Source organism: Notothenia rossii (genome assembly GCF_949606895.1).
Source record: "Notothenia rossii genome assembly, chromosome: 3".
Classification (NCBI taxonomy): Eukaryota; Metazoa; Chordata; class Actinopteri; order Perciformes; family Nototheniidae; genus Notothenia; species Notothenia rossii.
Genome location: NC_136901.1, coordinates 11,154,539 through 11,172,038, shown reverse-complemented (window position 1 = coordinate 11,172,038; position 17,500 = coordinate 11,154,539). Strand labels below are relative to the sequence as shown.

Sequence of the window (17,500 nt, the reverse complement as noted above, 5' to 3'; positions counted from 1 at the left end):
CTGATGCAAATCACTTCATGTTGTTCCACTCATACTGATCTTTTGGAAAGGTTACCCAGTTATCATCATAATGAGGTATTATGAGGTATTGTGTTTAATGACTATAGCAGGTGACCTATTTATAGAAATAGGAATCTAAAGAAACAAACCGATCCAGACTGATCAGAGAGCATCTTTACATTACCCCGTCTCCATGTACCAGCCATCTTTTCACAGCTGGCTCCATGTCACGCTCAAGCTTCAACCCATTTGATTTCACTTTCGGGGCCCATCTCAAGGCCCCCTCGAATTCTGTCTCGCTAAGCAAAAGTGAAAAGTCATTTTCACCGGGTCTCTGTTGTTGATATCCCCCTCCTTTTCTCCAACTCAATTTCTGTTATCCAGATTTCCATCTTCTTTCCCCATCCGAACTCATCTCTTTCTGCTTCCCTTTATTTCAGACTCTGAGACCACAGAGGATGAGACCACAGAACCTCAGATGGAAACAAAAGAAGGGCTCGGGAGGCACCAAGACAAGGCCGGACGGAGAGGACCTTCAGGTAGTTCATCTAAAACATATTGCTGAGGTTGTGTACACATTTTGCTTCTCCTGGATTAGCTCTTCAAAGGTGTAATGTCACCTTTTTCTTATGTATATTTTTATAGTATGAAATATGCATTACTTGCCAAAAATGTGCAGCGGGCAGCATCCACAGAGTCAGTAGCTATTTAAACCTTATTTATAGTCAATATGACTTACTGCAGCACCAACATCACTGCCAAAAACACACTTCTTCAAAATGATGACTCAAGGCAGATTGATATATGTAATGGAGGTTGTTATCAAGCCAGCCAAAGCAGTGCGTTGGTTAAATTCAGAAAAAAAGGGTCGTCTATTAATCAGAACGTTGCATCACCGCAGAACGTGACGTCCATTTCCCATGAATCCCTAATGCTGTGATGCAACAAAGTGACACACTGCCCTAGTTTCAGCAGGGAACCTGTCTCAGATCTGGATCCCTCTGCAAAAGATGACATTGTTGGATGAATGAGGTCGAACATAAATGCGGCAATTATTTTACATTGTGTGCTTTGATAGTTTAAATCAATAAGGAAATAAATATGGGGCATTTAGTATGGAGAATTCTATTTAAATCAAGCAGGGGCAAAGAGATGTGACTGTTTTTTTCAGTTTTATCTGAGTTTATTGGCACTTTGGTTGGTCGGACCAGTGTCGTAACAATCGACGGTGCAGCCTGTGCAACGCACCGGGGCCCACACAAAAAAATATATATATATTTTACTTTTATTTTTTAAATATTCTATTTTCATTTAATTTAGTTGGGTCCCCAATGGCATTGGCCGGTTCACGCAATCTTCAAAGTAACCAAGCAACCTACATTAATTTGTAATTTGTCTGTCCAATGACCTTGCTCCCTTTCATGTCATATGATACCTTGCGTGACGAGCAAACCGTTTAATTAACCTGTACTGTACAGTAGCTAACACCAGCAAGTTCGGTAGAATTATAAAAACTGTAATAGCTTGCATTTATAATGTACAGCAAACCAAAGCACAAGAGCGGCGCTCAAAAGAGAAAGGGGGGGGGGGGGGGGGGGCACAAAACAATATTTGAACCGGGGCCAATCACAACCTTGTTACGCCACTGGGTCAGACCATGGAAATTGTGATTTGTTTTGGGCTCATTTTCTGACATCTCATTGACAGTAGTCTGTTAGTCAACACAATTCCTGGAAAGATCAATAGAAAATGAAATGATTGTTAATTGCAGCCATGCAGTTTTCATATTTAGATCAGGGTTTGATCACAAAAGCACAGCTCTAGGTAGTTTTTACCCTGTCTTTAATGAATTGTGACAACAACAAGAATTACTTCCTCGTCAATGTGAGTTAAAGAGGCTGTATTATGTTTTGGGGGATTTTACCTTTCCTGTGTTTTATTATATAGGTTTTTGTGCATGGAAAAAAATTGAGGAGTGTTTCTTGTGCTATCCCATCAACCTAGTTGGTCTAAAATACAGAAACCAATTTCAATTTCGAGTGCTTTCACTTTTGACATGAGGATGGCCTAATAAATGTTCACTCCCCACGCTCTTGTTCTTAATGCAAATGTAAAAAAGGATTTGCCTTTCCTATCAGCTCAAGAATTCCTGAAAGATTATTCACTCATTTGCTAAAATGGTGTCGGTGGACTGGCGTCACAGAACCTGCCTGCCCTCGGCGCCCGTTCCTAACTGGGCAACAGGATGTCTGAATATAGATCCCTAACATTGACACCTGCACCGAATAGACATTTCACATTCTTCCCTTGCTTGTTCACAGTGTTTGCACTTTCTAGGCTTACGTGTTGGCGGGCTAACTACGCCCTCATCACATCCCTCCTGAGACAAGAAACAGAAAAAAAGAGAATATCAAATGAGGGAGGGATGGATGAGGTGATGCATCGTTTGTTCTCTTCTAGAAGCAGATTCCTGTTTCCTCTGCTGCATACCAAAATGTAGAACGCCTTGTTAAACACAAAGAGGATGCTTCTTAAATGGTGTGAAATATTTTTGTTTTGTTTGACTTCAGACTGATTTGTTTGGATCTAATGCACATGCATGATGCAAGATTGTTCGGGAGAATTCTCCATTAGCTTCGTAAAAATACTGCAAGGCAACAGAGAGAAATGAAAAACAGCACTTTAAAGCTCAATATGTCAAAGTCTTGATCTGTGTGATATTTCCCTCTGAAAATGTGTCCTTATAGTTCTGTTGCTGATATAGTTCGTTTTTCTGATTCTGGCGCTGAGTCAGTACAGTTTGTGATGGCAGTGGGAGCCTGCCGTGTTATATCCTCGGCACCATCGCTGTTTCAACGTTTCCGTCGTTAAAGCAAGATGCTGACTGCCCTTTCTTTTCGCTGCCAAAGCATTCCCGTCTTCGTTGCTCATCACTAAAACGTCAATCATCACCTGATTTGCGACGGGGGAGGATCCCTCTAAGTGGTGCATGCTCCCGCAGAGTAGCCCTTACACATTTCATTTCCTGTTTCCAAGCAATCAATAGACCCCTTATTCCATCCTAGCCCTTTTTGATGCTTAATGATGATCCTGCACACCACTATCATTTTCTACCAGCTCAGGGTTCCTCTTCATTAAATTGCTGTATCGTTGGGTTGATTAATTATCTTTTTTTTAAAAAGTATAATGACATAATTATAATAAACTTCTGCTTGTCTTATATTGTACTTCTTAAATATATATGTTCAAATATATTACACAGTATTCAAGCCTAATTTTCAAATAAATTCAGTCAATTCAAGTTGAAAACATGTTCTAACAAATCTAAGTTGATCGGAAAAAAGCCCAATAACAAATGTAAATTAACAACCTTGAAATATACCCTTCATATTTCCCTCTTATTATAAGAGATCCAAAACTTCTGTTTTAAGGAATGAGCTGCTAACACAATAACTGAATGAGAGCTGTGATGTAGGCAGCATTTTCAAGTATCAAGAATAATTGACCTACATTGGATCGATTGAACTTAACTTACGAGGCGATATACCTCTAGGGAGTGGCCCCGCCCTTCGTATATTTTTCTGTATGTGGCCCTCTGTGAAAAAGGTGTGGACACCCCTGCATTATGCAGACACAAAACACAATATAAAACATACTGTATATTTGTGATTCCTTTTTAATGTCTCCTCTCTGCAGGGGAGGGAGGCGGGATGATGGACTACAACCCGGACGCGTCGGATCGCAGGGCCACACTCCCTGGTGGCTATGACCCCGTGGTGGAACGAGAGCTCCGAGCTCTAGGATCTCGCCCTCCAGGGTCTCGCCCTGCAGGGTCTCACTTGGACCCCACAAACCCTGCCAGGCAAGCCCTCGGAGGGGCTCCCGCTGAGGGGGCCCCCCCTGTCCGTCACCTGGGTGTGGAACCGCTAATCCGGGCGTCTCACGCTAACCTGGCACGGCCTGCTCAGGGGTCAGAGGAAAGTGTTTCTGTAGGCAGCGACTACTATGGGAGCATGTTCAGCCTCTACAGAGGGAGGACTTTTTCTATGCCGTTATAGCACATGGCATTTTATTTTTATGATCCCACTTTAACATAAAAAAAGACTGGCCACAAACCCCAAATTGCAAAGAAATCACAAGACATAACATCCGCCATAGACCCAACTTGCAAAAACTGTATTCCATGTAATAAGTTCCAAAACTGTTAATTTTTTTACTCTTATTTCATATATTCAAGCTTTTTTCATACAGTATTGTTTCATTGATGCCACACTTTCCTTCTGACTCTTTTTGTTGCTGTGAATGTGGTTTTGTTTTTATCTAACAATGATAACACATCCCTCTTAATATCATTGTTCATATTTCTAAAGCCATTAGAGAGGACTCAATGGCACAATCTGCTAAAATGTATTATTCAGCACTTTTGGATACTGTGATGACTCTTTTTACCCACTGCATGTTTTGTAGAGACGCCCCACACTTTTGGATCAACACCATATCTTTATAGGTTTGCTGTGGCTTGCATGGGTGGATGGCTTTGATTCAAGATAATATTAGCATGGACACAATTTAATAATCATGTAGTTCACAGGTTCTTTTTAGGCATGATGTTTTTGTATTTGAAGCAGGGGCATTTTGTAAGAGTTCACGTTGTAGATCTGCATTTTTGTTTCTGCATCATGCCTACAATTTCGAATTCAGTTTAAAAAAATTAATGAAATGTGGGCTAGACTTGATTTCAATTCCTATTTCTGCCATTTCGTTTTACTTTGTCTGATGTGTTGCTTTCTGAAAATGAGACACAGACTTAACACAAGAAACTCACAACATGAAAACAAAATGACACAAATGGACGTTCATCTGTTTCTTTCTTAATATTCCGACGCCTATGGAAGCTGCACTAGAGCTCTAACTTCACACCTCCATTTCCCCTCAATCCTTCCTCACCCCTATAGGACTCAAACTGCTGACGAATCACAGGGGCTCTCCTCCCGTGTCCCCCTGTCTTCTCCCCAGCACAAAAACAGCATCCCAGACCAAGAGCCAGAAAAAAACAATCCCCAATCTTCTAAGACAGGCCAGGCATCAAGTGTTGTCATGACACCCAAACTGGCTCGCGCTGGGCCCAAGATATTCGACAAGGTTTGTGCTTTTGAGGAAAAAAGGGCTAGTGTGGATCCATCAGGAGGATCTAGATCTGGCCGAGCGGCTTCCTTCGACTCAGACGACAGCGGAAAGAAGTCAGGAGGCCCGAGCAAAGACGAGGAGAGGGTCCTGCAGGGCGCAGCGCATAAACGATCAGCGTTCAAACAACGGGCCTCGTCCTTAGAGGACAAGACGAGCTACTCGCAGAGGGTGCAGAGCTACCAGAGCAAGTTTGCAGAGGAACTCCAGAGGATCAAGAAACTCGTGGGGAAACCGAGCTTGAAGAAGGCGTATTCCACCGAGCAGCTGTCACAGAAGGAGAGGCTCACCACGGGGAAAGTAGAGCCCATTCCTCCCCAGGTGGTTAAGAAGTTGCAGGAGAGGGAGCGAGCCCTGGAGGAGAGGAAAGTCGGGGAACAGGAAGTGGGCAGCAGAGTGCAGATGTCTCCACAGGCCCAGGGCAAAGGTCTGCAGAGTAACAGCCCTGAAAAGAGAAACATGACACAGCCGGATTCACAGGGGGAACCAGCGGATAGCTCATCACGAGGAAGAACAGGGAAAATCTCTGTTACCATGGAGACGGCGCCAGTTCACCAGTTACCAGGGCAACCATTGCCAACAGCCATAAGGACAAGCCTCACCAGGTTTGAAATACAAATGCTCTTTTACTGATTAATTCTAAAATGCATTTTTCTTACGTAAGCTGTGAACAATTCTTGAAGCAACATTTGAAATTGACTTCACACTTCCTTGAAATCTGATTAAAAATGTTGTACTTGTCAGTGTTACATAACCGTGTTCTTGTCTTTGCACACAGGGAAACCCTACAAAGCTCTCCTGAAGCTGACAGGGACGCACCAAAGTCTCAAAGATCCTCATCCCCCAGCAGAGACCTGGGGACAAAGAGGGACAACGAAGCGGGCCACAGATCACCAAGCCCCAACGGGAAGAGAACATCTCCACTAACTGTGAGGGAACCAGGGTCCCAGTACCCTCCCAAGCCCCTCCGGCTCGCCCCGTCACCCACTCCTTCCATCAGCCCTCGCGTGAAAAGGAGGAAGGCCGAGACGTCGCCCGTCTTGAAATTGAACATCCCCACTATCCTGCTGGATGATGAACCCATGGAGACAGAATGTGAGGCAGACAGGAGCAACGAGAGGAGCAGGAGGAAAGAGGGGAGGGTCCGCAGGAGCAGGAAGGGTCGTTCTGTTCAACCTAGGTCTCCGGAGGAAGGTAGGACACATTTGATGGTGCAGCCACCACAGAGGAACCCAATGCATAAATCCTTAACAATGCCGTTTATGTTTTCCTTGACCTTCAAGTCTCTCAGACAATTTCTCAAAAATGCTGCCTGCATGAACAACCCCAACTAAATTGAATCCACATTTAAGAAGTTTGTTCAATTTTTTTTGTAATCCTACTTTACTGTATGACTTCTTAAACGTGACCTTTTGTTTTCAGGGGGCTCATCTGATGACTCCTACCTGTCTGCTGATGAGGAGCCAGCTGAGGGCCCGAGATTTGAGAGGCCTCTTCAGGACACCAAGGCATGCAGTGGGTCAGAGGTCACGCTAACGTGCGTCGTCACTGGGAGCCCGTCCCCTACAGGTACCACAGAGAACATTTTGCACACAGTATGAAACACAAAGGCTCATTTTTGTTTTACTCGCTTGTAAGAATTGTAAAAAAAATATGTTTGAAAAGGAAATAATACAAAAATGCCAGGAATGCATTTGTTGCACCAATAATGATTTGTCCATTATTTTGGAGGAAATCAATTTGAAGTCACATTTTTAGAGAATCATGTTTACTGGAAGAAGGTATTATGTGTGTTCTTTCAGCCAAAAGATAACTATGTGTTACTGAGGAAAAAACCTAGAGGGAAAATCCTTCTTGAAAGCCTGCAAAAACCGAAACCAATGGGCTTTATTCATCACTCATCTTCGTACGACAGATTGGGCTATATCTGTTTTTCAGTGGGAGGTTTTGTTACGTTTGTCATCTGCGTGAATGTGCTCTTCTCTACCTCCTCAGTGACATGGAGGAAGAACAATGTGGAGATGAACAGCGGGGCCTTGCAGTTGGTTAAAGCTGAAGGGGAGAAGCACAGCCTGGTGGTAAAGCAGATCAGTCTGAAGAGCGCCGGGTCGTACTGCGTGACGGCCGTCAACGCGGCGGGCAGCGCCACCTGCAGCGCCACGCTCTACATGCAGTCAGGTGAGGAGAGGGATGGATGGTGCCACTGCGACACATCTATAGGCATTTCAAAGAACACACTCCTTGAAATACATGTTGACTCACACACACTTTAATCCCCTGCCAGCCCTCCTCCGCCTGACATTCTGTCTTAATGACAACAAAGGCCTGCCGGAGCTCAGCATCCCGACCGGGGGCTCCTCGCAGCGATAGTTACCATAGCAACCCATTAATTCTCAAAGGCAGAATCAAAACGGCAGACCTGCCCCGTCACACAAAAGGTCCCCTGAGTCCTAAAGGCAGGCATGGCATTCAGAATAAACACTGGAAATATTCCTTCTGGGAAAAAAGGTCGATTTTAAAAATGTGCCCGCGGTGTGTGTGTCTGTGTGTGTGTGTGTCTGTGTGTGTCTGTGTGTTTATATTGTACGGTGAGTACATTCAGCTTGTGTCAATGCAACCTGCACCCCAGTTTTGTCAACAAATGTGAGCGTGCACTCTGGTTCTGTCTCAACAGCAGTGTGTTGCCATATTAGGCCAGTGGAGTCTAACTTGCCGGAGTATTTTTAGCCGCCCTCTTGTTCTCCCGGGTAATTGCAGTCTGCTTTATGTCCCCGTGCCAGATTACTGCCGCCGCAATCATAGTGTTTTTCATCTCTAGATTTCATGCTGCAGGGCCTTAGAGTTGTCAAAATGTTCTGGGAGATTATGTGAGTCACTTTAACTGGGACCAGAGTAGATCTATGGCAGGGTGATTTAAAATATATAGAGAAAAGTGATTTCTATGCCATAAGGATGTCCAACCTCTGGTGACAGAGATTAACTCTCATTTACGATTAAACATCAAATAATTATATTTTCCACAATATCCTCCTTATTTAATTTCAGATGCTATCATCTTTGTTATAATGCTACAGACTATAACAGTGACAGGAAGCAGAAGAGAGAATAGAGGATGGGGCTGAAAAGGAAAGGTTAGCTGGCTCTGACTGTGCAGCAGTTGCGTAAGAGTTGGCAGGTTTGCGTAAATACTCCCGGGACTTATCCCCTGGTGCACAGACGCCGCTCAGAGATGTGACTCTAGGTAGGTTATTCTGTTATTTTTTCTTTTTAATGCCAGTGTGTTAACAATTTATCTGAATCCCAACCTACCTTAGACAAGAAACCTGTCATTTCTAGTGTTTTTTCTGTCCAGAGGAACGCTTTTAATGGTACTTTTCTATAATTCAGTCATTGGATGTATACTTCTGCTCATGCTGACAAGTCTGTCCTGGTCTTGTTTGACCTGCAGATGACATTTATGCGCTTTTACCTATCCACTCTGCTTTTCTCCTCATGAGAGGACATGTTTTGATTCTCTTCCACGGTTGGATGTTATACATTTTCACTTTTCACACTGTTATCAGCGTATGCCAGAGAAAGTGAGAAAAGCAAGGTTAAAAAGAAAGAGACAAGGCAGAAAGAGAAACACAGAGGAGTCTAAAGAGAGGTAGTGTAGGGTGACAGTTATATATTCCTCTATCCAGCAGCGAATTAACTCTGACTTTAGCAGAAGCTGCCGGGACTCCAGACACAGTGTCTGCTCTGGAACTCCATGGGTATAAGCGAATCATTGGGTCAGGGATTAAGGGATTAATTCATTATCTGTTTAGTCACAGACACTTCAGAGAGGTCCCTACGCTCCCCCTGTGTGTGTGTGTGTGTGTGTGTGTGTGTGTGTGTGTGTGTGTGTGTGTGTGTGTGTGTGTGTGTGTGTGTGTGTGTGTGTGTGTGTGTGTGTGTGTGTGTGTGTGTGTGTGTGTGTGTGTGTGTGTGTGTGTGTGTGTGTGTGTGTGTGTGTGTGTGTGTGTGTGTGTGTGTGTGTGTGTGTGTGTGGGTGCGCATGGCCCACTCATCTATAACTCTCTGCTCTATGTTGCCAACTGCTCATCCTGGCTAAGATAGTCATCTCAGGAAAAGCAAGCGAAGACATCATAGCCCTGACAGATTGGTGCTTTCAAAAGGTTTAAAAAGACACCCTGGTGGAATGATAACCATATTCCATGAGATAAGCACTTAAGTAAGGAGAGACCTCCATGAAAACTCCCCAGTTAATGAATGACAATTACATTTTCAATAACTAATAGCTAATTTCACCATAAACTCAAGTGAAGGTGAATTAGAAATAGCTGAAAGTCTGTTATACATATTGCCAGTATCCTTCTCCTTTTCTTTCAGAGCCCACCCACATGCAATGTGGGAAACTATCCGGGGCCTTGAAACTCAGTAGTAGGACGCAGTCAGAGGAGGAGTATCTGAGTCCTCAGGAGGAAGCCATGGAGCTTGAGGAGTCTCCTGCACCGACGAAAAAAAGAGTCCACTTCCAGGAAGCTCCCACATTTCAGGTAGGAGGAGGAGCTGTCAGGAACAAAGTCTTACTTTAGTTTTAAAGATGATCTTCAGGACTGACTGACTGTCTATGGATGCATTCATCCCTCAAGAAATATGCTGACAATCCTAAATATACTGACCGAAAACAAATAACAAATACTAATACTAAGGTGTGTTGTGATCCTGTGGAAGGTGGCACCATGTGACCAGGAGGTAACTCCAAGTCAAGATGTCGTCATCTCAGCTCAGGTCGCAGGGCAGCCCAAACCCATGGTGTATTGGTAAGACATCTTTCCTCAAATGCATTTTCATAGACGCTATCATCTCAGCCAAGGTCACACTCTGTAACACACCCTCCATTTAACACCTGAGTATAAACGACTGTGACAGCCACTTTACTTTGACCCAGGTTGAAGGACGGAGTCTCTGTGAAGACAGCGGGGCGCTTCGCCGTGCGAGACACAGATGACGGCACCGCTGAAATGAGAATCAGCTCAGCGCAGAGGTCAGACGCGGGGCAATACGTCTGCAAGATCACCAACGAGTACGGAGCCAAGCAAGCTGAGTGCAGACTGGAGGTCAAAGGTGAGTAATGGAGAATTAATCTGCCTACGTAAATATAACAAATATCTTCTAAAATGTCTGTTTTTTTCTCATCAGCATCTGCAAAAACAGCGCTGAAAATCACCAGCGAGGTTAAAGGTGTGGCGGTGAGGGCCGGAGAGTCGGCCGTGTTCGAGTGCCGCATTTCAGGACCCCCCGACGTGGATGTGGACTGGCTCTCCAACGGGAAGCTGATCCAGCCAGCGCTGCTCAACTGCAAAATGCCCTTTGATGGCAAGAGGTGGGTTCATGCATGTTTGAAAAAGTATTTTGGTGATGTCTGTGATTAACTATTTCCTTCTTGTCGTTCATTTGGCCTCACTTATACAGTGTTAATACGAGATGAAACATTGGATGCCTTTAATCCCTTGAATATGTATCTTGCCCTAAAATAAATGTTGGTTGCTGGAATCACTTATATCCTTGGAACTCCAAAAGATCCATTGTTATGACTTGTTATGTAACTGGTAAAGCGCTTTAACTGGTTTATCCAAGATTAGAAACATGTCAGGACCAAGGCAAATCAAATCAGGCATGAATGCAATTACACATGTTAAAAAAACCGTAAATGAATAAAGGTGTTTTTCTAAAAGTAAAGTGATTTTTAAGATTTCACTTTCTTATCTTGCAGGTGCCGTCTGCTGCTAAATTCAGTACATGAGGATGATAGTGGAACATACACATGCAAGTTAAGCACCGCGAAAGGTAAAGTATTAGCTTTAGTTAAATAACCCCCAAATATTTCCATAGATTTCAATAAAATAAAAGTGTTTTGTGTGAATATGCTGCAGAAAAGCTTGTTGCTAAGCATTGTGTGGTTCCGTTCACAGAGGAGTTGACCTCAAGTGCGAGCCTGAGAGTCACACCGTCCATCGAGCCTCTGTTCACCCGTAAGCTAGACATCCTGGAGGTCATTGAAGGTCGCACTGCCCGCTTTGACTGCAAGGTGAGCGGATCCCCTGCGCCTCGCGTCACGTGGATGCATTTTGGTAAGAAACCACAGTGTAGTGTCTGACATTGAACGTATCATGTGGTTTACTCGATAGAAGAAGTGTCCGATTGTCGTTTTCATGCTTTCAGAGACGAGAGTGGAGGAGAGTGATAATGTTCGCATCCTTCAAGAGGGGGGTCGTCACTCGCTTGTTATCGCCCACGTTAGCAGCGACACAGAAGGCTTCTACACAGCGGTCGCTCAGAACATTCACGGAAAATCTGATTGCACCGCTGAGCTCTACATGCAAGAACCCCGAGCCGCCATCTCCTCTCACATGTAAGAGAAGTCATTCCAATGTGTCATTTTAAAGGCTTCAGAAAGGGAATAAATAAAACCAAGCTGTCAGTAAGGAAGTCAGAAAGCCTTTATTTTATCTCTTGGGAAAAGAAAGGGAAAAGGGAGTGAAGCTATGTGACAGGAGTTGAATAAATCCGTTCAAGTGGACGCCCTCAGATTTTTTAAATCAATATCTTTTTTGTTCCTCCAGGGCCAAGCTGGAGAAAATGCCATCCATCCCTGAAGAGCCAGAAGTGCTGGAGAGTGAAGTGGAGAAGAGGAGCATGCCGGACTTTGTTAAACCTCTGGCTGATGCAGAGGTGATTGAAGGCAAAGAGGCGCTGCTGAAGTGCAAAGTGTCTGGTCTGCCCTACCCAACCATCGCCTGGTACCACAACGGCAAGCGCATCGAGAGCAGCGAGGAACGCAAGATGAGCCAGTGTAAGCAAAAAGCCAAATAGCAAAGTTCATTTTTCTCGGGGAAAAGTTGGTAAATAATAAAGTGTGCGTGTGTTCTTCAGACAGGGATGTCCACAGTATGGTCCTTCGGAGCGCTTGTCACGCTCATGGGGGCGTCTATAAGGCGGTCATCTCCAACAAATTGGGAAAAGCAGCCTGCTATGCACATCTCTACGTCACAGGTGCACAGGGAGGGGCTTACGTTGTGACCCCACAGTCAAGAGATTTCAATATGTGCTATATTATATGAATTGTATTTATCATTTGAAAACAGATATTGTTCCTGACCCCCCTGATGGCCCCCCAGTGATAGAGGCTATAACAGGAAAAACAATAAGCCTCATCTGGAAGAGGCCAAAGAGGCTGGACCCTTCTTATGGTAGGTTTATTAGTTTCTAGGATACCAATATCTTTTATCTGCAATCTTGCGACATATCTTCACCAAAAACATTTTGAAAGAAAAATCACTTTACATAAAACGCTTGCGGTGAAATCTATTTATAGCATGCCCCAGATGCCTTCTGTTTTTAAGAACTTTGGGAAGTCATCAGCACATCTTTTTAAAACAAAACGCCTTTCTTCAGATGCCTGCTCCTTGCTCTATGTGGTGCAGCAGCAGCCTCTGGGCTCCATCCAGTGGTCTGTCGTGGCTTCCAACCTGAGGGAGACCAACTACACCGTCACCTCGCTGTCCAAAGGAGTCCGCTACGCTTTCAGAATCCTCACCTCCACTGGGAAGACATTGAGCAAACCATCAGCCTCCACTGACCTGGTCCAGCTGCTGGACAGAGGTGACACCCATGAGAAGTTGACTGATAAAGAAACATACATTTTCCCATGCTTCATCTGAGGTTGTGATGTTTTGCTTTCATAACATGTTTCATTTTACAATCTTTTCCCCCCTGTAGGACCCTATTTGAGAAAAGCCCCAATTATTCTAGACAAACCGGACATTGTTTATATGGTGGAGAACCAACCTGCAAGCCTCACCATCACACTGAACCACGTGCATGCAGTTGTCACCTGGAAAAGGTTAGTCCATCTATCCCTAGCAGTTAGAGTTATTTGTACAAAAGTCATACACTTGTCTGCAAGACATTGCAATAATACAACTAAAGGTGTGCACACACTGAGGCTGAATTGATGAGGCTTTAATCTTTAAATGTAGGAAAGCTCATTTTAAAGAGGAAAAGTCAGAGCACATCCTTGCTTTTCTCCCTTTTATCATCAGGGACTATTTTATAAATTGCGATAGAACTTGCTTATCTTCAGATTAAATTACAAATAATTCAATCTTTCTTAGTTCTCTGTCTGCAGGGTTTTTGCTACCTGTCGCTAAAGAAGATCCCGTGTGCTCATGTGTAGCCCTCTAATATCTTGCCTGTTTCCTAGGAGAGGGGTGGTCTTGGTCAACAGACCGGGGATGTACGAGATGAGCATGCCAGACGACGATCAACACACCCTGAAGCTTCAGCGAGTCCGGAGCACAGACACCGGGCAGCTGGTGGTCACGGCCAGCAACCAGTTTGGCAGCGACCTGTGCACGCTTCAGCTGGCGATGGCAGGTCGGTTTAGTCCAGGGAGAAGCACACATGACACATTTTTCATTTCTGATTCAATTCAAATGACTTGCCGCTTACTCCTGGCAGTAGTTAATGACAACAAATGGCAGATGTGTGTAACTTAATTTGAGCTTCAGCTTTCACAAATCTAAATAAAGCTTCTCTTAAAATGACTTTGGCAGAACCCTCATGGGGTTGTTGCATCTATTTAGATTACTGGGAGCAAAAGAATATCATGAGAATATATCGTATTTCTAGTATAGTAGTATAGTATGAAGTGGTATTTCAGTTTTCGACTCCAATTTGAATGTTTTTGGGGGATTTTCATATCTGTCTGAACCTGTTTGACTTGTTTCTCTTCCGTAGTTGCTCCCAAGTTTGAAACCATCATGGAAGATGTGGACGTGCACATTGGGGAGACTTCACGCTTTGCTGTTGAACTTGAAGGCAAACCAGACCCAGATATCATGTGGTATAAGGTAACAATTGCTTAATATCAGATAAGACTGTTTCCTTTATATTTGCTGTGGTACTGAAATGAGTTAATCTGAAACCGTATTCTTGTTGTTTGCAGGATGATGTGCTTCTCTCTGAGAGCAGCCACTTCACATTTGTGTACGATGACCCAGAATATTCCCTAGTTGCCCTAAACGCCCGCCCCGAACACTCCGGTGTTTACACGTGCACTGTAAAGAACTTAGCTGGCTCCAACTCCTGCAAAGCAGAACTCACGGTCCATACAGGTCTGCAAACACACTTTTCACGGGACAGATTTTTGTCATAGTAAAATTGCAGAAATGCTGTGCGAGTAAAAACAAATAAAGAAATACTGATTAATTCTCAATCGGTTTTGTTTTAAAAAATCATTCAAATAGGTTGACCCAAAGGCCTTTTCCTCCATTTTCTGTCGATCTTAACATTCAGTTTAGATTATATCCATTTGCCACACAGCAATATAAGCTGGTTGCTGTTGGAAATTGCATTGCTAAATCCACACCATATGGGCGGGACCACCAGGTGTTTAGAGACTACAATATGAAACCATCTGTCACTATGATGGCACACACACACACACACACACACACACACACACACACACACACACACACACACACACACACACACACACACACACATAATGATAATGGCTATGTTGATGCTCCCTGCAGAGCGGAAAGAAGCAGCAGAGCCAATGGAGGACGAGGGAACCATTCTGAGGAAGATGAGGCGCTTGACGGATTACTATGATATCCACAAAGAGATAGGGAGGTGAGTGTGTGTATGGCTGGCCACACACTCATGCTATCAACCTTCACACACACTGAGCACTAAGGGTCGGCTGTGGGGGGGCGGGGAGGCGCACCTGCTTAACAAGGGTTGACGGGAACGAGAGGTGAGTCACCCGTCTGAGTGCAGAGAATACATTAGCCGACTGATAAAACATTTCGGTGGAGACGGTCATTAAGTGAGAACTGTAGAGCATTGAGAATGACAGAGGGGGGCAAATGGGAAAATCTTTTGTCCAACAGATGGTTTGGGAGGGCAGTAAACTCAAAATATAATTTCTTCTCACAAACACTACAGAAACACACTCATAGAAGATGAAAGTTTATAATAAGATGGTAAAGAATATTTCATTATTTAATTAGTGGAAAAGGGCAAAACTACCAATCGTTAATAGTTTGTATTGATTTTTACATTTTCCAAAAAGAAAATACCAGCAATAACTCCATGTACGGAGTATTTGCATAATTGGAATCCACACACAGCATTCATCTTCCCAAGAGCATTAGAGTATTAAACAATGGTGTTGTACATGAACAATACAATCCCTCAGCTTAGTCAATTATCTTTTAATCCTTACATGTCCCCATTCTTAAAAATATTGTCTTTTTAGGTTGAAAGGCTAGTGAGTGACATTCGAGCTGGCATGATTTTGTCCAGACACTGTTCACAAAGGTCAAGAATGTATTTCCATGCTGTAATAGTTATATTTCTGATCGATACCCTATAATAAGGTCACTGTAGTGCACTTACTTACTTTCTGGTGTGACTGTCAAATAGAAACATGTTTGGTAATATTTAAAACCCACTTCCTGATGCAGGGGTGCCTTCTCCTATGTGAAGAGGGTGGTTCAGAAAAAGGGAAAGGCGGACTTCGCTGCCAAGATCATTTCTGCGGGAGGAAAGAGGAAGGCCTTGGCCCTCGGAGAAATGCAGCTGCTGTCAGAGCTGGACAACGAGAGGATTCTCTGCTACCACGACGCCTTTGAGAAGAAGAGCGTGGTGGTGCTCATCACAGAGTTGTATCCTTTCAGTGTCAATTCTTAATCTATGGTATGAATGACATCATGCCGTTTCTATTCTCTATTATCCCTTCAAACATGTGCAAACTTTTTCATAACTCTACAGCAGTGTACAAAAAGTACATTGCTAAGTACAAGTGCTCTCAAAAGCATCTGAAGGACAAAAAAGATCCAAAGCATTAATCCTTATGTCTCCTGCAGTCCCCCGGAGGCATGAATGAAGCGCAGCGGAGCTCTTTCTCTCTGACTCATCGAGTGGAATTAGCAAGAGATAGCATGTGTGGGAGTTTTGCTCCTTTATAATTCATTGCTCGTGGACTGTGCATTCGAGTCACACCTCTTGTGTCTTTTCCTCAACTGCTTGTGTGAAGATGTCACGAGGAGTTGCTGGAAAGAATTGCCAAAAAAACATCAGTGAAGGAACTGGAGGTTTGTGTGCTTCTGCTCCCTGCATTGCGCTATCATTACGTAACATGACTGTGAAGCTCAGGCTCTTGTGTTTCAACACAGATCCGCTGGAGTGTGCAGCAAGTGTTGGAAGGTCTTCGTTATCTTCACCAAAAAAGCATCGCCCACCTTGACATAAAGGTCAGGCCATCCCACACATGGTGCTGCATCAATGTATTTATTTCCCATGTATTTATAACTGTTTCCTGTTCTAGCCAGAAAATATTTTAATGTCAAGTCCCGGGAGTGACCAGATCCGAATTTGTGACTTTGGTAACGCCATAAAACTGGAGCCTTCTGAGGAGTACTACAGTAAATATGGCACGCCAGAATATGTCGCACCAGAGATCGTTAACCAAACTCCAGTCTCCACGGCAACAGACATATGGTGAGCCACCTGTTCTCCAGCACGGAGAAGTGAATAACCCAGAGGGTCTACCTTGTTACCTGTAGGGAAATCAAATCTCTTTCATGTTGTTCCACTCTGTATTGATCTGTCCTGCTCTCCCACAGGCCCGCTGGTGTCCTCACGTACCTCTGGTAGGTTACATACATTTACTTTTTCCTTCTAAAATAACCAAACATGTTCTCATTTGGTGATAATGTGCTTTTTTCAGCCTTACTGGTGTGTCTCCTTTTGCCGGTGAGAATGATAGAGCCACTGCCTTAAACATCCGTAACTATAATGTGGCGTTTGAGGAGAGCATGTTCGCTGACCTCTGCAAAGAAGCAAAGGGATTTGTCATCAAGCTTTTGGTGACAGACAGACTGTAAGCATATTTGACTTTTTCCTGAAATGAACATATGTAAATATATATCATTTTGAACAACGCTTTTTTCTTTTAACAACCTCTAAACTCATATTCCCCCTATATGTATTTTTCTCTTCTAGGAGGCCAAGTGCTGTCGAGTGCCTTCGTCATCCTTGGTTTAAGGTGAGTTGTCATTTCGAAAGTTTACCGCCCGGCCTCTAAACTATATGTGTTATAAGATATTCTTTCAAAGAAGGTAAAGGATTGTGGCTTTTTTTGTCTTGCAGTCAGCCATGGACAAGAGCATCAACACATCCATGCTAAAGCAAGTTTTGTCAAGAAGGAAATGGCAGGTAAGCCAATCAAAATGTATGGAATAATCTTTAAAGT

The 17,500-nt window shown here is 43.7% G+C and overlaps 1 protein-coding gene across 1 annotated transcript in view; it reads left to right on the top strand.

Annotated features, from left to right (window-relative positions):
• LOC307031824 (striated muscle preferentially expressed protein kinase-like) overlaps window positions 1–17,500 on the top strand; it is a 39,719-nt gene that overhangs the window by 13,312 nt on the left and 8,907 nt on the right. Inside the window, exons 3-32 of the mRNA XM_079669269.1 lie at window positions 441–539; window positions 3,697–3,862; window positions 4,956–5,789; window positions 5,963–6,378; window positions 6,607–6,753; window positions 7,180–7,362; window positions 9,559–9,725; window positions 9,904–9,992; window positions 10,121–10,296; window positions 10,372–10,555; window positions 10,946–11,019; window positions 11,145–11,303; window positions 11,395–11,584; window positions 11,796–12,025; window positions 12,106–12,225; window positions 12,318–12,422; window positions 12,628–12,834; window positions 12,952–13,075; window positions 13,436–13,608; window positions 13,972–14,084; window positions 14,180–14,348; window positions 14,775–14,874; window positions 15,711–15,911; window positions 16,283–16,340; window positions 16,422–16,499; window positions 16,574–16,746; window positions 16,872–16,898; window positions 16,976–17,128; window positions 17,251–17,293; window positions 17,398–17,463. Coding sequence (XP_079525395.1) covers window positions 441–539; window positions 3,697–3,862; window positions 4,956–5,789; window positions 5,963–6,378; window positions 6,607–6,753; window positions 7,180–7,362; window positions 9,559–9,725; window positions 9,904–9,992; window positions 10,121–10,296; window positions 10,372–10,555; window positions 10,946–11,019; window positions 11,145–11,303; window positions 11,395–11,584; window positions 11,796–12,025; window positions 12,106–12,225; window positions 12,318–12,422; window positions 12,628–12,834; window positions 12,952–13,075; window positions 13,436–13,608; window positions 13,972–14,084; window positions 14,180–14,348; window positions 14,775–14,874; window positions 15,711–15,911; window positions 16,283–16,340; window positions 16,422–16,499; window positions 16,574–16,746; window positions 16,872–16,898; window positions 16,976–17,128; window positions 17,251–17,293; window positions 17,398–17,463 — 5,024 coding nt within the window. The remainder of the gene's footprint in view (window positions 1–440; window positions 540–3,696; window positions 3,863–4,955; window positions 5,790–5,962; window positions 6,379–6,606; window positions 6,754–7,179; window positions 7,363–9,558; window positions 9,726–9,903; window positions 9,993–10,120; window positions 10,297–10,371; window positions 10,556–10,945; window positions 11,020–11,144; window positions 11,304–11,394; window positions 11,585–11,795; window positions 12,026–12,105; window positions 12,226–12,317; window positions 12,423–12,627; window positions 12,835–12,951; window positions 13,076–13,435; window positions 13,609–13,971; window positions 14,085–14,179; window positions 14,349–14,774; window positions 14,875–15,710; window positions 15,912–16,282; window positions 16,341–16,421; window positions 16,500–16,573; window positions 16,747–16,871; window positions 16,899–16,975; window positions 17,129–17,250; window positions 17,294–17,397; window positions 17,464–17,500) is intronic.